Source organism: Aedes albopictus, chromosome 1 (assembly GCF_035046485.1).
Source record: "Aedes albopictus strain Foshan chromosome 1, AalbF5, whole genome shotgun sequence".
In the NCBI taxonomy this organism is placed as follows: Eukaryota; Metazoa; Arthropoda; class Insecta; order Diptera; family Culicidae; genus Aedes; species Aedes albopictus.
Window position 1 is genome coordinate 50,007,871 of NC_085136.1, and position 22,002 is coordinate 50,029,872.

Here is a 22,002-nt window from a genome sequence, read left to right on the forward strand (position 1 = left end):
CTATCCGGGCCCAATATTTTCTCTTCCTATGGGTTCCTCCGCTCCCCCTTTTCCCCATATGTCAAACGTTCAATCGTTCGCGAGTGATTCGATCGGTTCCACTTCGATGAGTGCGATACCGATCCGTGCCGCGGGTGTTTCTTATGTAGCGTATCCGGGTGTGAGTGAAAGTGCTAACCGTTATCACAGTGGGACAGTTGCATCGGCTCCGGTGATCAACTCTAGAGTAGAAGCCTCTCGACCCCCGGCACATTCCCCTCCAATGGCTGATGTTGCAACAGGGAATTCTGCGGGGATTCGTTCTGTCCCAGGAATTGTCCCAGCGGCGGTCAACGTTGCACCAGTGAATGGCTACAGTTATCCATCGTATCAACCGGCGGACAGGAGTGGCGCTGTTCATCCCGTATCTTTATCAAATTTCGATGCTCAACCTTTCGACATTCCAACCGCTCAACAACTGGCAGCCCGCCACGTCGTCTCGAAGGAATTACCTTCCTTTTCGGGGAATCCCGCTGAATGGCCGTTATTTTGGAGCAGCTACGAGACTTCGACGAGGATCTGCGGCTACAGTGAGTCGGAAAACCTTATGCGGCTTCAAAGATGTCTAAAAGGGGAAGCAAGGAAAGCGGTGAATTGTTTCTTGTTACATCCGTTGAATGTTCCTGAAATCCTTCGCACATTAAGCACTCTCTATGGTCGTCCCGAAGCCATCATAGGAACATTGCTGGCTGAGGTACGCGCTACTCCGGCTCCACGATCCGATAAGTTAGAAACCGTTATCAGTTTTGGACTAGCGGTACGGAATCTCTGCGCTCATTTGATAGCGACTGGGCAAGATATGCATTTAGCGAACCCGATGTTGATCAACGAGTTGGTCGACAAACTTCCAGCTAATATCAAACTAGACTGGGCGTTGTATACACAGCGCGTGGCAAGAGCGGATTTGCGGGCTTTCTCGGAGTATATGAACGTCATCGTGGATGCAGCGAGTCGGGTAGCACCGGTCATGGATAAGGTGGAAAAGTCGAAGGGAAGAGCAGTCCTGAACGCCCATTCTTCGGAAAACTTTTCGAGTGAGAACCATGGAGAGCAGAATCAGCTGACGACGAAAGCTAGCTTCAACCAATCCGCTGGAGGAGTTAGCGACAGGCCCTGTCTTGTTTGCAAATCTAGCGGCCACAAACCGAAGGACTGCGTGTCTTTCAAATCAAAGTCCCTGGAAAATCGCTGGAATGCTGCGCAGGAACTTCACCTTTGCAGAAGGTGTCTCTACCCGCACGGAAAGTGGCCGCGTAAGGCATCGCTGTGTGGTGTAGAAGGATGCCAGCAACGCCATCATAAGCTGCTTCACCCTGGTGACCCACGGCAAGAACGAGAACCTGTCGTTCCGTCAAGCGCAGTAACAGGAGTAGTTACTGTTCACCAACATTCTCACAACAAAATTCTGTTCAGAATTATACCTGTAATGCTACACGCCAACGGCAGGTCTATCCAAACATTTGCTTTCCTGGACGGTGGATCTGACTCGACGTTAGTGGAGAAGTCGCTGATGGAACAGCTCGGTGTACAAGGGCCAGTATCCCCACTGTGCATGCAGTGGACCAATGGAGTCAAAAGAACCGAGGAAGATTCCAGACGGGTCCAATTCAAGATTTCAGGAGTTGGACAAGGCAAGCAGTTCCAGTTGAGGGGCGTGCAGACCGTGGAGAGTCTAGATCTACCCCAACAGTCGATTCACTTCAAGGAACTAGAGAGTAAATTTGCTCATCTGCGAGGCTTACCGGTGATGAGTTACAGAGATGGAGTTCCCGGCATTTTGATTGGCTTGGATAACACCAAAGTAAAAACTTCCCTGAAGCAACGCGAAGGAAAGGTCAACGAACCTGTAGCTACCAAAACAAGGTTAGGATGGGTTGTTTTCGGCCGTTCCGGGACCCTGAATGAAGAAACACCCCATCGAGTTCTCCATGTCTGCACCCGTTCGCACGACGACGACCTCAACGAGTTAGTCAAACAATTCTTCTCGACAGAAAGCGTAGGAGTATCTGCTGACAAGTCAATTGAGTCAGCGGAAGACCAACGGGCACGAGGTATATTTGAATCGACCACCGTTAGGACCGCCTCTGGAAGATACGAAACTGGCCTTTTGTGGAAGTTCGACAACGTGGTATTTCCGAACAGCCGCCCAATGGCCGAGCGGCGGCTCAAATGTCTCGAGAATCGTCTCACCAAGTCACCAGTACTCTACGAAAAAATGAGACAGCAGATGTTTGAGTAAGTCATTAAAGGTTACGCTCATAAAGCAACGCAGCAGGAATTAGAAGAATCTGATCCTAAGCGCACCTGGTATTTGCCGTTAGGCGTGGTCGTGAACGCAAGAAAACCTGATAAGCTGCGCGTTGTCTGGGATGCAGCAGCTGCTGTACAAGGAGTTTCCTTAAATTCGGTACTCCTGACCGGTCCGGATTTGTTGGTGCCCCTTCAAATCGTGCTTTGCCGCTATCGCCAGAGGGAAATAGCCATCAGCGGCGATATAATGGAAATGTTCCATCAGGTGCAAATAAGACCCGAGGACCGCCAAGCCCAAAGGTACCTGTGGCGGGACAATCCAGAAGATTCAGCGCAAGTTTTTGTAATGGATGTAGCCATTTTTGGATCCACTTGCTCGCCATGTTCTACGCAGTATGCCAAGAATGCTAACGCCGATGAACACGCCGAGGAGTTTCCTAAGGCAGCCGTTGCGATCAAAGAGAACCACTACGTCGACGACTATCTGGATAGCGTCGACAGCGTTGACGAAGCGGTTCAACTAGCAGTAGATGTGAAAACCGTACATGAACGAGCAGGGTTCCAGATACGACATTGGACGTCGAACTCCCCGGACGTGTTGAGACGAATCGGAGAGCAGAACACTCAAGAGATGAAAAGTTTCGTCATGGATAAAGGCAGTCAGCAGGAACGCATCTTAGGAATGGTTTGGCAATCCAACGAAGACGTGTTCTCCTACACAACAACCTTCCGTAGCGAGTTGGAGCGCCTCTTTGACGTTGCAGTAATCCCTACCAAGAGAGAAGTTCTAAGACTGGTAGTGAGTCTGTTCGATCCGCTGGGACTCGTTGCATCGTTTGTGGTCGAGGGAAAGGTCATCATTCAGGAGATTTGGAGGGCGAAAGTCGGATGGGATGAACGTATTCCCGCCGAAATTCTTCCTAGATGGCAACAGTGGCTGGAGGTACTACGGTCGCTGGACGGAGTAAAGATCCCACGATGCTACTTCCCGGGATACAGCAAGGAAGCCTACGACTCACTCGAGCTACACGTCTTCGTCGACGCGAGTGAGAGCGCTTATGCCACCGTCGGCTACTTCAGAATCGTCGATAAAGGAGAAGTTAGATGCTGCCTAGTCGGAGCAAAGACCAAAGTTGCTCCCCTAAAACAACTCTCCATACCTCGGTTAGAACTTCAGGCAGCTACGATTGGTGCGCGTCTAATGAAGACCATCACCGACAACCACACTATTACTATCAAGCGCAGAGTGTTGTGGAGCGACTCACGAACTGTGCTCTCGTGGCTCCGCTCGGATCAAAGGCGATATCGGCAGTTCGTGGCATTCCGTGTCACGGAGATATTAGAGGAAACAAGCATCGAGGATTGGAGATGGGTGCCATCTAGGCAGAATGTGGCTGACGAAGCTACGAAGTGGGGCAAGAGTCCCAGCTACCATGAGAGCAGCCGCTGGTTTAAGGGTCCTGCATTTCTACACGAGGACGAGAGTCAATGGCCCGTGGAAGATGCCTGGGTAGAGGAGTGCACAACAGAAGAGCTGCGGAACGTTCACGTTAACGTGCACATATCGGCCGAGCCAGCAATACAGTTCCAACGGTTCTCCAAGTGGGAAAGGTTGGTCAGAGTTGTGGCATACATACGCCGGTTCTACAACAACTGCCGGTGCAAAAGAATCGGCACTATGATCAACATGGATGTGCTGTCAAGCGAGGAACTAACCGCAGCAGAATATTCTGTCTGGAAATTAGTACAGGTGGAAGTGTTTCCAGAGGAGTTTAAGACCCTACGCAAAAATCAGGAAGCTCCAGAAAATCAACAAAAAAACCGTAGAGAAAAGCAGCCGGATTTACAAGCTGGCACCGTTTATTGGTGAGGGAGGCGTGATAAGGAAGAATGGTCGAATCGCTGCATCACCATACATCTCATACGACGCGAAGTTCCCAATCATTGTCCCTAAAGAGCACTACGCAACGCACCTCATGGTAAACTGGTATCACCGGAAATATGGCCACGCGAACGGAGAAACAGTAGTCAACGAAGTTCGGCAGAAGTACCACGTTCCGGATCTAAGAGTTGTCGTTCGAAAGACTACGAAAAGCTGCGTTTGGTGCTCTGTCTACCGATCTATCCCACAAGTCCCGAAAATGGGTCAACTACCATTGGCACGGCTTACGCCCTACGTGAGAGCTTTCACTTTCGTGGGACTCGACTATTTCGGCCCGCTGACTGTGCGAGTTGGACGAGCGAATGCCAAGCGGTGGGTGGCCCTATTTACCTGCTTGACGACCAGGGCAGTGCATTTAGAGGTCGCGGCTTCGTTATCCACGGAGTCCTGCAAACAAGCCATCCGAAGGTTCATTGCACGGAGAGGAGCTCCTCAGGAGATTTACTCGGACCAGGGAACAAATTTCCAGGGAGTTAGCAGCGAACTGTCCAAACAGTTACGTTCGGTTAACGAATCGCTTGCCCCCACGATCACCAACCAAAGGACCCAGTGGAAATTCAATCCACCGTACGCACCTCACATGGGTGGCGTGTGGGAGAGGCTTGTGCGTTCCGTTAAGAAGGGTCTCAGCTGTCTGCTCACGGATAGACATCCCGACGATGAAGCGTTGAATACTGTACTGACGGAAGTCGAATCGCTGGTGAACTCACGCCCTCTGACTTACCTACCGCTGGAGAGCGAGGAGCACGAAGCGTTGACGCCCAATCATTTTTTGCTTCTAAGCTCAAGCGGGGTGGTTCAACCAGCTACACGGCCAACGGAGGAAGGGACTGCTCTTCGTTCCAGCTGGAATGCCATCCAGGTTATGCTGGACCATTTTTGGAAGCGTTGGCTCAGGGAGTACCTCCCGGTAATGTCGCCTCAATCAAAATGGTTTGGCGAGGTGCGGAACGTTCGGGTCGGTGATCTGGTCATGATAGCTAGCGAAAAGGAGAGAAATAGCTGGACGCGAGGAAGAGTACTACGCGTCTACCCAGGTAAAGATAGGCGGACAAGGCGAGTCGACGTGCAGACTTCGATGGGTGTTCATCAACGTCCGGTTTCCAAGTTGGCTGTACTGAACATCGCCGGAGATTCTGGTATAGCTGAAGGTCCTGGCAGCAATACGGGTGGGGGTATGTACGCGGCTGAACCCATGTCGTTCAGTACCGCCCGAACAGCTTCGGTACCACCAACAGCGTCAAACTAAAATTCTGGCCTTTTATCTAGTTGACACCCATTGTTATCTCTCTAAACCTACATGACACAAAAGAACACGAAGCTAGAAGACGAGCACACGTGAAATTTGTTCCCTAAGAGTTAAATTTGATTTCTTAATTATAGAATATTGAAACCGTAAGTAAATTGATGTTATTGAAAATATTGTAAACTTAAACTTAACATTTATAGAAAAACGTGGAACATTAAAGCTAAAATTGTTACAATCGACGGAAAACTAACGAAGAAAACTAAAACTGTAAGTAACCTAAAAATTATGAAAAACATGCAAATAATAAAAATAACTTTGCAGCTTGAAGCTTACTCCACTAAAACGAGTCTGTCTTTGGAGATTTTTTCGTCCGTCCCGTAACAAGTAGCAACTGTGGACGATCAATAAAGCTCAAACTCAAAGGCCTCATTGCTAAAAGCATGACTTGCCGTGCACTCCGTATTGAGATCGTCAGCAAATGGTTCAACTGCTGACTTAATATGGTCTATTGGAAAAGATTTCGTACGGACATAGTCGAAGAAGTGGTGAAGCGTCAAGATTCAGGATGTGAAGTTCGTCCATTCCAACCCAAATAACACACTTATCAGTGATAAGTTATCACCGAAGAGTCACAGCGGAGCAGGTTTTTGTTGCGCAGAAGTCACTGTGACTTACTTATAGCAAGTAAGTGCTAAATTGTTAGAAGTAAGTCACAGTGACTTCTGCGAAACAAAAACCTGCGCCGCCGTGACTCTTCGGTGACAAGTGTGTTACTTGGGAAAGGAGGCTTCGAGATCCGTCTGCGCTAAGAAGCAGACTTCGTCTCAGTTGGAAGGCTACGCCAATTAGAAGAATTTGTTGATTCTTGGTTTGCGTGTGATATGCTAGAATAAAACAGCGTTGCGTTTACGGAAAACTCTTGGATGAACTGAACAGCTTTAAAAATCTGTGATTATCATTATCGTGAATCTATTAGTTTAGTAATAACTATCGTTTACTCTTATTCATAACTCATCAAATATTTTAAACACTACTGAGAAAACTATTCCTAACCAATACATATTTCATCTTACCAAAAGATTCCCAGGAGTCATTTTATCACATTCCATACCCACAGGAGCCCTCATTTATTCTTGAATGACAACGTTCGAATGGAGAAATGCTCCCTCATGGCGAATGACTCTTTGCGCTCATCTGTGACATATCCTTTTGCATTCAAAGTCAGTCGTTGATGTCTCGACCGTCGTCGGTGTAGGTATAAAAGCCATCCTTCAACCCAAATGCCAGATCCGGAGTGCGAATTAGGCACACTCGATTGACTGAAGACGGCACGAAAGGAACAACATATCATCAAGCCAAGACCTTTGCCATGGTCTGATGCCTTTTCCATTACCTGATGCCTCCCCGCCCTGTGTCATCGTCATGCGCCTCTCTCCGGTGGTATCTACACTCACTGACTGGTAGATACATGACTTTATTGAATTCGTTTTCCTCCCTCCTATACGTGTGTATCTGTGTTGCCAAGAGGATGTCACAACAGATGCAACATCATGATTTTTCCTCTGCTCGCATCACCCAGCGACCCCTGCCCTCCGACTCCGAATAATTTATGATATTTTATTATGTAATGAGAACGTCGCATCCCGGGATGGGATATGGAACGTCGCTCGGTGCTTGGTACCGTAAGCCAACTGGGGCGCCAGCGGCTCACTGGCCAGGAAGGTGACGAAGAATTATCATCCTCCTGCTTGCCGACTACCTTGGTTCTCATCCAAGGGCCAATGCCACAAGCAATACATCATCCTAGCGCGTACCGCCCTGCCTTTACTCCTGCCTTCTGTTCAGTGGCGTAGTTGCTGGAGTTGCACAGGAGAAAAATCATTGGAGAGCGATTTGAGAATCTTTCGTTTCTGTGGTGAATCCTTGCAGGATTCTATGAAGAATCCTCCAAGGATTCTGTGGAGAATCTTCACAGGATACTTTGAAGAATCCTCCCAGGATTCTGTGGAGAATCCTTCCAGGATTCTGTGGAGAATCCTTCCAGGATTCTGTGGAGAATCCTTCCAGGATTCTGTGGAGAATCCTTCCAGGATTCTGTGGAGAATCCTTCAAGGATTCTGTGGAGAATCCTTCCAGGATTCTGTGGAGAATCCTTCCAGGATTCTGTGGAGAATCCTTCCAGGATTCTGTGGAGAATCCTTCCAGGATTCTGTGGAGAATCCTTCCAGGATTCTGTGGAGAATCCTTCCAGGATTCTGTGGAGAATCCTTCCAGGATTCTGTGGAGAATCCTTCCAGGATTCTGTGGAGAATCCTTCCAGGATTCTGTGGAGAATCCTTCCAGGATTCTGTGGAGAATCCTTCCAGGATTCTGTGGAGAATCCTTCCAGGATTCTGTGGAGAATCCTTCCAGGATTCTGTGGAGAATCCTTCCAGGATTCTGTGGAGAATCCTTCCAGGATTCTGTGGAGAATCCTTCCAGGATTCTGTGGAGAATCCTTCCAGGATTCTGTGGAGAATCCTTCCAGGATTCTGTGGAGAATCCTTCCAGGATTCTGTGGAGAATCCTTCCAGGATTCTGTGGAGAATCCTTCCAGGATTCTGTGGAGAATCCTTCCAGGATTCTGTGGAGAATCCTTCCAGGATTCTGTGGAGAATCCTTCCAGGATTCTGTGGAGAATCCTTCCAGGATTCTGTGGAGAATCCTTCCAGGATTCTGTGGAGAATCCTTCCAGGATTCTGTGGAGAATCCTTCCAGGATTCTGTGGAGAATCCTTCCAGGAGTCTGTGGAGAATCCTTCCAGGATTCTGTGGAGAATCCTTCCAGGATTCTGTGGAGAATCCTTCCAGGATTCTGTGGAGAATCCTTCCAGGATTCTGTGGAGAATCCTTCCAGGATTCTGTGGAGAATCCTTCCAGGATTCTGTGGAGAATCCTTCCAGGATTCTGTGGAGAATCCTTCCAGGATTCTGTGGAGAATCCTTCCAGGATTCTGTGGAGAATCCTTCCAGGATTCTGTGGAGAATCCTTCCAGGATTCTGTGGAGAATCCTTCCAGGATTCTGTGGAGAATCCTTCCAGGATTCTGTGGAGAATCCTTCCAGGATTCTGTGGAGAATCCTTTTAGGATTCTGTGGAGAATCCTTCCAGGATTCTGTGGAGAATCCTTCAAGGATTCTGTGGAGAATCCTTCCAGGATTCTGTGGAGAATCCTTCCAGGATTCTGTGGAGAATCCTTCCAGGATTCTGTGGAGAATCCTTCCAGGATTCTGTGGAGAATCCTTCCAGGATTCTGTGGAGAATCCTTCCAGGATTCTGTGGAGAATCCTTCCAGGATTCTGTGGAGAATCCTTCCAGGATTCTGTGGAGAATCCTTCCAGGATTCTGTAGAGAATCCTTCCAGGATTCTGTGGAGAATCCTTCCAGGATTCTGTGGAGAATCCTTCCAGGATTCTGTGGAGAATCCTTCCAGGATTCTGTGGAGAATCCTTCCAGGATTCTGTGGAGAATCCTTCCAGGATTCTGTGGAGAATCCTTCCAGGATTCTGTGGAGAATCCTTCCAGGATTCTGTGGAGAATCCTTCCAGGATTCTGTGGAGAATCCTTCCAGGATTCTGTGGAGAATCCTTCCAGGATTCTGTGGAGAATCCTTCCAGGATTCTGTGGAGAATCCTTCCAGGATTCTGTGGAGAATCCTTCCAGGATTCTGTGGAGAATCCTTCCAGGATTCTGTGGAGAATCCTTCCAGGATTCTGTGGAGAATCCTTCCAGGATTCTGTGGAGAATCCTTCCAGGATTCTGTGGAGAATCCTTCCAGGATTCTGTGGAGAATCCTTCCAGGATTCTGTGGAGAATCCTTCCAGGATTCTGTGGAGAATCCTTCCAGGATTCTGTGGAGAATCCTTCCAGGATTCTGTGGAGAATCCTTCCAGGATTCTGTGGAGAATCCTTCCAGGATTCTGTGGAGAATCCTTCCAGGATTCTGTGGAGAATCCTTCCAGGATTCTGTGGAGAATCCTTCCAGGATTCTGTGGAGAATCCTTCCAGGATTCTGTGGAGAATCCTTCCAGGATTCTGTGGAGAATCCTTCCAGGATTCTGTGGAGAATCCTTCCAGGATTCTGTGGAGAATCCTTCCAGGATTCTGTGGAGAATCCTTCCAGGATTCTGTGGAGAATCCTTCCAGGATTCTGTGGAGAATCCTTCCAGGATTCTGTGGAGAATCCTTCCAGGATTCTGTGGAGAATCCTTCCAGGATTCTGTGGAGAATCCTTCCAGGATTCTGTGGAGAATCCTTCCAGGATTCTGTGGAGAATCCTTCCAGGATTCTGTGGAGAATCCTTCCAGGATTCTGTGGAGAATCCTTCCAGGATTCTGTGGAGAATCCTTCCAGGATTCTGTGGAGAATCCTTCCAGGATTCTGTGGAGAATCCATCCAGGATTCTGTGGAGAATCCATCCAGGATTCTGTGGAGAATCCTTCCAGGATTCTGTGGAGAATCCTTCCAGGATTCTGTGGAGAATCCTTCCAGGATTCTGTGGAGAATCCTTCCAGGATTCTGTGGAGAATCCTTCCAGGATTCTGTGGAGAATCCTTCCAGGATTCTGTGGAGAATCCTTCCAGGATTCTGTGGAGAATCCTTCCAGGATTCTGTGGAGAATCCTTCCAGGATTCTGTGGAGAATCCTTCCAGGATTCTGTGGAGAATCCTTCCAGGATTCTGTGGAGAATCCTTCCAGGATTCTGTGGAGAATCCTTCCAGGATTCTGTGGAGAATCCTTCCAGGATTCTGTGGAGAATCCTTCCAGGATTCTGTGGAGAATCCTTCCAGGATTCTGTGGAGAATCCTTCCAGGATTCTGTGGAGAATCCTTCCAGGATTCTGTGGAGAATCCTTCCAGGATTCTGTGGAGAATCCTTCCAGGATTCTGTGGAGAATCCTTCCAGGATTCTGTGGAGAATCCTTCCAGGATTCTGTGGAGAATCCTGCCAGGATTCTGTGGAGAATCCTGCCAGGATTCTGTGGAGAATCCTTCCAGGATTCTGTGGAGAATCCTGCCAGGATTCTGTGGAGAATCCTGCCAGGATTCTGTGGAGAATCCTTCCAGGATTCTGTGGAGAATCCTGCCAGGATTCTGTGGAGAATCCTGCCAGGATTCTGTGGAGAATCCTTCCAGGATTCTGTGGAGAATCCTGCCAGGATTCTGTGGAGAATCCTTCCAGGATTCTGTGGAGAATCCTGCCAGGATTCTGTGGAGAATCCTTCCAGGATTCTGTGGAGAATCCTCGCAGGATTCTGTGCAGAATCCTCGCAGGATTCTGTGCAGAATCCTCGCAGGATTCTGTGCAGAATCCTCGCAGGATTCTGTGCAGAATCCTCGCAGGATTCTGTGCAGAATCCTCGCAGGATTCTGTGCAGAATCCTCGCAGGATTCTGTGCAGAATCCTCGCAGGATTCTGTGCAGAATCCTCGCAGGATTCTGTACAGAATCCTCGCAGGATTCTGTACAGAATCCTCGCAGGATTCTGTGCAGAATCCTCGCAGGATTCTGTGCAGAATCCTCGCAGGATTCTGTGCAGAATCCTCGCAGGATTCTGTGCAGAATCCTCGCAGGATTCTGTGCAGAATCCTCGCAGGATTCTGTGCAGAATCCTCGCAGGATTCTGTGCAGAATCCTCGCAGGATTCTGTGCAGAATCCTCGCAGGATTCTGTGCAGAATCCTCGCAGGATTCTGTGCAGAATCCTCGCAGGATTCTGTGCAGAATCCTCGCAGGATTCTGTGCAGAATCCTCGCAGGATTCTGTGCAGAATCCTCGCAGGATTCTGTGCAGAATCCTCGCAGGATTCTGTGCAGAATCCTCGTAGGATTCTGTGGAGAATCCTCGCAGGATTCTGTGGAGAATCCTCGAAGGATTCTGTGGAGAATCCTCGCAGGATTCTGTGGAGAATCCTCGCAGGATTCTGTGGAGAATCCTCGCAGGATTCTGTGGAGAATCCTCGCAGGATTCTGTGGAGAATCCTCGCAGGATTTTATGGAGAAACCTCGCAGGATTCTGTGGAGAATTCTCGCAGGATTCTGTGGAGAATCCTCGCAGGACTATGTTAAATGTTCTCCTAAGATTATTCCAAGAACTTTGCCGATTTCTTCCAGAATTATTTTCAGAACCGATATAGGGATCTGTTCAGGATCCAAAACACCTACGGTTAAGCACCAGGCTGTGAATGAGCCATATATCCGATGGGCGTTTTCGGTCCAGGCGGGAACGCTGCGGGGGTCGTAAGGTCACAGGACGAAACCTGCTGACGCTGTTTGCCGAAAAATGGGAACCGAACACACACAATATCATCAATTGGCAAAAATCTAACGTGTCACGCCCATCCTCCTTCCGACTGAATGCTGGCTGGTTCTCGGTCAGAACATGCTCAGCGGGTGGCATTGGGGGGTGGTGGCATCGTCGGTGACGATGAATCCCCCTCCTGATAAAACGTGAAAAAGCTCTGACTCAGCAGCTGGAGTGCTACAGCCGATGGATCGTCGACCTGCCTGCCTGACTACCAACAACCACACATTCGTCGTCGTCGACGTTTCGATTGAGATGAATGTTTGCGAGCGACGCGTTTTTTTCGATGGGTGGGGTATGATCCATCGACCTCTGTTCGAAAATGGAGCTGCTTTTGCTGTTTCTCCTGCTGTTGCTGCTGGTAGTGAAAATGACAAAAATAACAACTGTCGAATTACCGGGAAATGTCAACAATAAACAAACAAATCAACCCGCCGGCGAGAAGAAGTGTACGTGACGATTGATAGGTTGTTAACCGCATGGCTCCCGGCGGCACAATCTCTGCGTGTGGCGGTTGAGAAGACGGCGACGATGACGACGACGACGGTGACGATGTAATGATGAGTAGCTGTCGATGTGTGGGGGTGGATTAAAGCTGACTAGCTTTAAGTGAAGAAGCGATGGAGGTGCATGGTGATTTGTTAAACACTTAATCTTGGCAACAGATTTTCTTAGGAGACATACCTTCCCCTTTGTATTCGTCCACTCATCTGCAAATCTCGTTCTACGGTGATTCAAAGGGAAGGAGGGGGCGTGGTGGGTCATGTTTCAGTGGCATATCAAGGCTTTTCAGGGAATTTCAGAGAGTTGAGGGGAAATGTATGGAGCTACAAGTTTCAGGAGTTTTCAGAACAATTTTAAGTCGTTTTAAGGCGTTTCGGATGAATCTAGGAGATTTCTGAGGTGTTTACAGCGGTTACAGAATGTTCTCAAGGAGGTTGTTTCAGGGGGATTTAACGGTGGTCCAAGACGTTTCAGTGGTTTGAGTAGAGTTTAAAGTATTACCTATAGGTATTATAGGAAATTTCTGGTGGATTCAGAGCGCCTCCGTGAGGAGGTTCCAGGAAGATTCAAAGGTTTAGGGATGCAGGGTTTTAAAGCGTAGCAAAGAATTTCATGTCAATTAATTAGGTCTTAGAAGGCTTTCAAGAAAGTTTTAGTGGGATTTTAGTGGGTTGTTCCATGATGTTTCGGGGCGCGCCTGAACGCCGAAAACTTTCTTTAAACCTCTGAACCCTCTAAATGCCTCTGGACTAGCTCTGAAATGCCCCAGAAAACCCCGAAGCCATCTGGAACCCTCTCATACGTTTTAAAGCACTCTGAAAACCTCCAGAATGCCGTATGCAATCATTTGAGATCAGTAGAGAATTATTAGAACGCCCCTAAATCCTCCCGGAGTCCCAGAAAAACACTTGAAACACCCTGGAACGCCCATGTACCCACATGAAACCTTCTCGAACACCCCTGAATCGCCCCTGAAACCACTGGAATCCTCTCGGAACGCCCTGAAAAGCTCTATAAGCCCCTGAAACGCCATAGAACACTCTTGAGGCCGCTAAGACGGCACTGAAATCTCACGAAACGCCCCTGAAAATAACTAGAGCACTATCGAATGCCATTGAAAATCCTTAGAACAACTCTAGAACCTCCTGTAATATCCTTGAAACCCCTTTAAAACCTCTGGGATCCCCTGGAACGCCCCTAAAGCTCGCTGGAACGACATTGGAACCCTTGAAACCCCCTTAAACAATTCAAAAACCACGGACACCGTCTTCAGCCAGAGGCTGTACAGACTGACCGAAACTTAACACTAGACAAGGGACACACGGAGCATACACCAGTGGACACGGAGAAGAACCTTTTGTCACAGCGGGAATCGAACCCTCACCTCACTCCACACTGTGGAACATCTCTTAAACGTCTTGAAAACCTTTAGAATGCACATGAAACCCACTGTAACGCCATTAAACCGGAACACCCCTCATAGACCCCTGAAACTCCCTAGAACACTAACACCTCTGGAGCTCCCCTGAAACCCACTGCAGCACCATTAGAAACCCTTGAAAATGGGATATCCCTGAATCACCGCTTTCTTGGCATGGAAATAGTCGTTCAAAGTCGCGGAAATCATTATAACAGGATAAATTTGCCTATAAGTTTCCCAAATTACATGGACTACTGATTCGCTAATTGAAAGAACTAAGAAATATTAGCAAAAATTCGTATTCAATTCACTAATTTGCAATTGTAACCATGCAATTCGATTGTTTTGGAACTTGTTTGGAAGAATTTCTTTCATTTATTTTTTGGGAATGATTTTGATAATTTCTTCCCTCCTGTGATTTCTTTGGAATAGAGACGAACCAGCCAAGGGCTGAAAGTCTCTAGAATAAAGACAAATCAATCACTTCTTTGGAATTTTCTCAGCAATTTCTTACGGGACAATCGTTTGTTTTATTTTGGATTTTTTTTTTCAGACATTTCTTTAAGAAAATCCTTCTTAATTACTAGGAAACTCCTCGAAAATTTCTGTGAAACCCTTTCAGCTAATTTTTGAAAGTTTCTTCATAATTTATTTGTAAATTTCCTTTTTATTACAATTATGATCTATACGCCAATGCCTTTAAAAAGTTCTTCAACAATGATTTTATGAGGTCCATTTGTAGTTTCTATAAAAAATCTTTGGTTAATTTTACCATATTGTTTGGAATGTTCTTCAAAAATATCTTTGGGATATTTTGGATTAATTTTTGGGACTTTCTTAGGCTATTTTTTAGGGAAATCTTCTCGCATTTTGTTTTGCAAGAAATGCGATATATCCTTTGAAAGCAACTTCGAAAACTGTTTCGGTAATTGCTTTGGAAGTTCTATAGCCAATTCCTTTGGGAATTTATTCGATTATTACTCTAGCAGCATCTTCGGTTCGTACTTTGGAAATTTGAATATTTTCTTCGCAAATTTCCAGCAATTCTTTCAGCAATTCCTCTACAAATTGCTCCAGCTTTTTTTTTTAAATTTCTTTTAAAATTTCATTGATATATTGCTTAAGAACTTCTTCGAAAATTTAGTTGCTTGTTCGTAAGCATTTCTTCGGAAATTTCTAAGAAATTATTTTCGCCAATGACCTTGGAATTTGATTCGGCAATTGTTTAAGAAATTCGTTGAGAATGTCTTCGATAATCCCCTCAAAAATGGTTAATCTATTCGGTTAATTCTTTGAAAATTTCTTGAAATTCTCGTTTGGAAACTCATATGGCAGTATTTTTTTAAATTGATTCGTCAAATGTCTCTTGAAATGCTTTCGCATGGATTTTCTATGGATGTTTACATCTTGTTTGAAAATTCTCATGAGAATTTCTACCGCAATTTCTTTCGAATAACCTCTGGTAATTGTATTTGGAACTTCTCGGGCAGTTTTTTTGCTCGTCGAATATTTACTCATTATCTTTCCGTCGAAACGTTTCTGATTCCCGAGAAAACTTTGTTTTGAAAAGCAAAAAAAAAATTATGAAAGACATCATCGAATTGGGAAACTCATTGATGGCACTTGACGATATGTTTAACGTATAGGCAGAGCTGAAAATATCAAACCTCTCAGTTGACTGCTTGACCACCTTCACGGTTACTGGAGGCCGCCATCAAGACGACAATTACAAGCTAGAATATAACTTTTTCTACAGATTACTTTGCGGTCTTTGACAGAATTTGTGAAGCATCGAACGCTGCTTCTGCAACACCACCGGTAGTCTCTTATGTAGTCTTAAGATGTAGTCTGATATTTGGCCACTTTCAACGGGACACCCGGAAACGATTCCGAAACACTACCACTAGTCTTAAATGTGGTCTGAGACTTACTGTTCATGCTAACTATTCATCAGGTTACCTAAAAAGCCGCGATTTGATGTATCGCATGTGTGGGTATGCTTCACTTTTACATTTGACCACTTCTAGTGGGACACTTGGAATCGATTGTGGAACACTATCGGTAGTCTCTAACGTAATCTGAGGCTATTTTCTTCAAAACCGTTCGTCAGGTTATTGAAAAAACCGTGATTTGATGTGTCGTATGCATGGGTTTGTTTCTCTTCTACATTCGACCATTTCCAGTGGGACACCCGGAATCGATTCCGGAACACTACTAGTTTTCCCAAATACTTATGATCTGAGATTGTTTTTTCTTGTTAACTGTTCATCACGTTACCTAAAAACCCATTTGATTTGCCGCAAATATTGGTTTGGTTCTTTTCTACATTCGATCCCTTTGGCGTGACACCCGGAACCGGTTCCAGAACACTACGGGGCTGTCCATAAACCACGTGGTCATTTTTTTGAGACTTTTCAACCCCCCCCCCCCCCTCCCGCGTGGTCATTAGTCCATACAATTTTTTTTATTTGTCAATACAAAATGGTCATTGGTCGAACCAGCCCCCCTCATGACCACGTGGTTTATGGACAGCCCCTACCCGTTGTCCCAAATATGGTCTGAAACTATTCATCACCAACTGTTATCAGGTTATCAAAAGAGTCGCGGTTTGGTGTGTCGCTCCTATGGGTTTGAATCACTTTTATATATGTAACACTTTCAGCGGGACAACTGGAACCGATTCCAGCCTATTTTTCCGCTTACCGACAATCAGATCATCAAAAAAGCAGCGATTTGATGTGTCGCATGCACGTATTTGTTTCTCTTTTATATTTGGCCACTTCCGGTGGGACACCTGCAACCGGTTCCAGAACACTACCGATTCAGATATGGTGTGAGACTATTTTCCTGCTTACCGCTCATCTGATAATCGAAAATGCCGTGGTTTGATGGGTCGTATGCATGGGTTTGCTGCATTTTTATATCCGACCCCTTCCTGGGGTACCGATCTGAACAACTTTCAATAGAAAACAATCGGACAACATACCCGGTCGAATGAACCATCGATCGTTGAAATCTGTTCAATTGTAGAAATGCAATTTCTTATTTGTTTCAAAACATTTTACCCTGCAGTTTTATTTTGAAGTCCAGGGGAATAGATGTGCTAAGAAATGCATGGTACCTTCCCCCTTTTGCTGGTAGCCGAAATTACGTGGCTTTTTTGTAATTTTTGTAAATTCTACATGTTTTTGCTCAAATTTCATCGTTTTGCTAATGATCGATAGTTTTCAGTGATCCTTGACATGCAATCTATTACAACCTATCATACATAGTCTATTGAAGTTTTGATCCCAGAGTTATTCTAAGGCTGGAGTACTCCGAAGTTTGTGTCACAAATTTAACATTCTAAACCAAATGTTATACATGACGAATGATCACATAACATAGTCTACGGTACTCAATAAGCCTGAAAGCACCCCTAACTTGTTGTATGGTGCATGAATTGGATGATCTAGGTCATCCAAACTACTCTGGAATTCATTTTCATAACATCTACAATATCTATCATCGTTTGTATTCACTCTGTTCAAGAAATTTATTTACGTTGATGTACATTAGACCTGGCAATCAATGCTACGACCAACTTGATATTGTGGCTGTTGGACATTCCGTGAAATACAAATGGCCTCCAATACACTTTGAAGTTTGGGTTACGATATCTACAAACCGTATCTTTCTTTAATTGTAAACATTATTTCTGGAATGTAGTACTTACTGCTGATGGAACATAAGTGCACACCTATAATGCTTTTGGTACATTCATGGGGTTTTCCAGGCTATCCAAACTGCTCTGCAATCAGGACCTTTAAGGTCTACAAGCTCTGCTCTTGTTCTCTTCACTCTATCGGCATAATTATTTCACGATTGTGTCTGTTGCACCTTGTTGTATTACGAGTATCTCTATGTTTTGCTATTATGGGTGTCCAGTGGCATACATATGGGCGCAATGTATTTTGAAGTATTTTGAGTAATATCTGCAAATCTTGGGATATTTTTATTTAAGCGAATACTTACGGAATATAATGTGCACTACTGTTAGAGCCTAAGAGTGCAATTCTGATAACTCAGCATCATTCAGGCGTTCCTCTTAAATTCCTTCAGCAGTTTCTCAGAAATTCTACGATTCCAAGGGTGCTTCCCGAGGATTCCTCGGTAATCACGTAAAGATTTCTCCAGGAGTTCCCTGAAAGCTTCTCCAGGTAATTTTCCCAAGACTTGCTTCAGAAATTTCTCCTGAGATTTTTCCAGGAAGTTCTCCAGGGATTCCTTTAGGATTTTTTCCAGGAATTCTTCCAGGGATTTCTCTCGGAATTTCTTCAGCGATTCCTCTATAAATTCTTTCAGGGATTCCTCCATAGATTCATCCAGGAATTCCTGCAGAGCATCCTGAATTTCCCCCAACAAATAATCAAGGGATTTCTTCAGGAAATTCTCCAGGGATTCTTCCACAAAATATTCCAAGGATTCCTTCAGGAATTCTTCCAGGGATTCCTCCGAGAATTCCTCTAGGAAATTTCTTCGGGTAATTTTCCCGGGTAATTTCTGCAGAAATTCGTCCAGGACTTCCTACATGAATACCTCCAGGACTTCTCCCAGGAATAACTGCTAATTCATCTAGAAATTCAGCAAGGGATTCCGTCAACAGTTCCACCACGGTGTCCTCCAGAAATTGTTCCAGGGGTTCCTTCAGGAATGCCTCCACAAATTCATCCCGGAATTCCTTCAGCAATTCCAACAGGGGCTCTTTCAGGAATTCCTCACCGGAATTCCTCCAGAAATTCTTCTAGAAATTCCATTGGTCATTCCTCAAGGAGTTCCTCCACGATATATTTCAGAAATTCCTCCAGCAAATACTCTTGAAATTCCTTGAGGAATTACTCCAGGAATTCCTTCAGGAGTTTCTCCAGGAATTACTCTACGAATTTCTCCTGGAATTATTACAGGAATTCCTCTAGAAATTGTTTCGGGAAATACTCCAGAAAATCCTACAAGAAATATCCCAGGAATTCGTTCAGGAATTATTCCAGGAATAACTGCAGGAATTCCTACAAGATTTCCCGGAAGTATTCCTGAAAGTATTTATTGAAAAATCTCTGGATGTATACCTAGAAGGATTTATAAAGGAATCCCTGACCAAATTCCTGGAGGGAGGAATTTTTGACAAAAGTATTGGAGCAGCTCTTGGAGAAGTTCTTATTAGAGTTCCTTGGAAGAATTCTTAGCAGAAGTTTGGGAAGAATATCTGGAGAAATTTGCAGAAAAAAATCCTGGAGGAATTTGTGTAGAAGTTTTTGAAGTAACTTTCGGAGGAGTTCTTGGAGTTCCTTGTCAAATTCTTGGAGGTTTTTTTGAAGAAGTCTCGGAGGAATCTCTGGAGTTGTCCCAGGAGTATTTTCTTGGGAAATTTCTGGAGGTTTCCTGTAGAAACTTGGAGGAATTCATGAAGGAATTTGTGAAGGATTTTTCGGATGATTTCTTGGAGGAATTTTTTGAAAAAAAAACCCTGGTGGTATTTCTGGCGAATTCTTTCAGCAATTGGCAGAAGTCTCCGAGCAACCCCTGGTGAAATTTTTGGGTCCTGCAGCATTTTTAAGAGAAATTCCTGAAGGGATTCTTGGAATAATTCTAGGCAGATGTCTTGGAGAAATTCCTGGATGAATTCTTGGAGAAATTCCTTGAGGATTTTTTGGTGGAATTCTTGAAGAAAATTTTGAGGGAATTACTAAAGATATAAGAAGAATTCTTGGAGGAATTTCTGGAGGATTTTCTGAAGGAATTTAAGGGGTAATTTTTGGAGAATATCCATATTTTTCAGAATTTTTGAAGAAATTTATTAAGAAATTCTTTTACTAACTCCTTTCCTTGAGAAATTCTTTGAGGAATTCTTGGAAAAAGTCTCGGAGGAATCCTTGGAGTTGTCCCAGGAGTATTTTCTTGAGAATTTCTGGAGATTTCATGAAGAATCTTAGAGGAATTCATGAAGGAATTTCTGAACGATGTTTTAGATGAATTCTTGAAGGAATTTCTTGGAAAAAATCCCTGGAGGTATTTCTGGCGAAATTCCTGAAGGAATTCTTGGCAGAAGTCTTAGAGAGAACCCCCGGTGAAATTCTTAGGGAAGGCCCTGTAGGAATTTTTAGAGGAATTCCTGGAGGGATTCTTGTAAGAATTCATGGAAAAATTCTAGGCAGATGTCTTGGAATTCCTGGAGGAAATCTTGGGGGAATTCCTGATGATATTATAAGACGAAATCATTGGATGAATTTCTGGAGGACTTCCTAGATAAATTTAGCGAGTAATTACTGGTGGAATTCCAGGAAGAATTCATTGAGGAACTGGAGTAATTTCGGAAGGTGTTTTTGGCGTACATCCTTAAGGGTTTCTGGAGGAATTTCTAAGGAGATCCCTGAAGGAATTATTGGACGAATTCTTAGAATAATCCCTGAAGTTTTTTCTTGAGGAATTTCTTAAGGTTTCCCGAAGGCAGCTGGGGGTATTCATACAGAAGTTTCTGGAGCAATTAATGAAAAAAAATCTTGAAAAATTCCTGGAAGAATTCTTTGAGGAATTCCTGGAGCGATTTCTGTAGAAATTTGTTTAAAAACTTCTTATCGAATTCCGGGAGGTATATCTGGAGAAATGCCTGAAAGTAATCACGGATGAATCTCTGGAGTAATTTTGGGAAGAATTTCTGGGTGATTTCCTGCAGGTCTCCGGAGTTATGGTATGTAAAGAAATAGCTTTAATATCAAGTGACTGCTATTCAGTACATGATTATGGGTAGAGACAGAGACAAGTCTATTAAAGTTGAAGTTATGATTCTTGTGTCTTGGATCACTACCCATTACGTAACAGAAAATAAAACTTTCCAACATTTGCAAGCCATTAGCCAAAACTGTTCTTTTTTTCGGTTGAGTGAAATCAGTTTCAGTTCAATTCCGCCCTCTAAATCTTATACTCTGACAGATACGCTATTTCGTTCTTTTATCAGTGTCCGTTCTACTAAGGAAGATTGCAAATGATAGCTGAAAATAGTGTATCTGTGAAAGGATAAACGTTAAATGGCGGAATGAAATGGTACAAAAACTAAATTCACTCAACCAAAGAGGTTATTCTTCTTAGAGCGATCGAACAGTTGATACAAGATTGTTTATTTCTATAGGAAGCACACAGAGACACGAATTTAATCCAGTACATAAACTGAATGAACATATCAACGTCATCTACCACCATTCCCTCTCAAAGCGCCCAATCGTATCCCTAATCCGGGCTTTCACACTTCACCTTTGTCCTCCAGCCAGCCGAGACCAAGGAATTAGCACGTCCTTTCCGTTCCCCAAATCAACGCCGCCATTACCGAGATTGGAGATAGCGAAATTGATTTATCGCACTAATTTCGCACCCTACGCAGCAGCATCTTCCCTCGAGCGAGCCGGTGTGGCCTACAAGGCTGCCTATTGTCACTTGAAGTAGTATCATTCACCCGTAGGTCCTCTGCTGCGTGTCCAATTGAATCCAACAGTCTCAGCGCACAAAACGAAAAAAGCGAACGAATTTTCCAACCAACCCCCACTCAAATGGTCATTTTCTGTTTTTCTTCTCTTCTCTTGCAGGTTCCTGGCGCGTAGCACTTCAACAAGCAGCAGGAGGACATTGAATTCGGGACAAATTTCAATCTAATCAGGCCACTGCCGACTGTCGACCCAGGACTGCTTGACGGGTCCATAACAGCATAAACAGTAGGACGGGAATGCCGTGGTGGTTCCGTGGAGGAGGAAAACGAGCTCGGAAGAAACCATTCAACGGAAGTTGGATGTAAGTGGGGGTAAAACGAGTGGTAGTGGGGAAGAAGCCAAGTGAAGAGAGAGGTAGAAAGGAAAGAATTAGACGTTTGAGCCGCCACACGCACGTGTGGAAGCTGGAGGGGTGCTGGCGGCGGGGGACGAAAGGCATCAACGGGAGAGACATGAGTCTCCGAGGATTTATAGCAGTGCTTCTGGTCGGAATCAACGTTATTGCAGGTAGGAGCGAGGGCAAAGTGGAAACTTTTTCATTTGCAGTGACTCAATTTGGTATTCGTACGAGACGGTGTCTCTCTCTCTCTCTTCTTGGCGTAACGTCCTCACTGGGACAAAGCCTGCTTCTCAGCTTAGTGTTCTATGAGCACTTCCACAGTTATTAACTGAGAGCTTCCTCTGCCAATGACCATTTTGCATGTGTTTATCGTGTGGCAGGCACGAAGATACTCTATGCCCAAGGA

General features: G+C 45.1%; 3 protein-coding genes across 4 annotated transcripts in view; all 3 read left to right on the plus strand.

Moving 5' to 3' along the window:
* LOC109416133 (uncharacterized) overlaps window positions 1-22,002 on the plus strand; it is a 397,844-nt gene that overhangs the window by 316,273 nt on the left and 59,569 nt on the right. For both annotated transcript variants that reach the window (XM_062844498.1, XM_062844497.1), the window contains one exon: window positions 21,356-21,763. In XM_062844498.1, coding sequence (XP_062700482.1) covers window positions 21,709-21,763 — 55 coding nt within the window. In that variant the 5' untranslated portion in view covers window positions 21,356-21,708. The remainder of the gene's footprint in view (window positions 1-21,355; window positions 21,764-22,002) is intronic.
* LOC134288379 (uncharacterized) lies at window positions 2,537-4,159 on the plus strand. The gene has a single exon (XM_062853073.1). The coding sequence runs from the start codon at window positions 2,537-2,539 to the stop codon at window positions 4,157-4,159; it is 1,623 nt and encodes a 540-aa protein (XP_062709057.1).
* On the plus strand, window positions 4,431-5,480 carry LOC134288382 (uncharacterized). The gene has a single exon (XM_062853077.1). It carries the CDS (start codon window positions 4,431-4,433, stop codon window positions 5,478-5,480), a length of 1,050 nt encoding a protein of 349 aa, XP_062709061.1.

What these genes read in the sequence shown, in the direction of transcription:
- LOC134288379 (XM_062853073.1), top strand. Translation starts at nt 2,537, where the DNA reads ATGGAAATGTTCCATCAGGTGCAAATAAGACCCGAGGACCGCCAAGCC.
- LOC134288382 (XM_062853077.1), top strand. Translation starts at nt 4,431, where the DNA reads ATGGGTCAACTACCATTGGCACGGCTTACGCCCTACGTGAGAGCTTTC.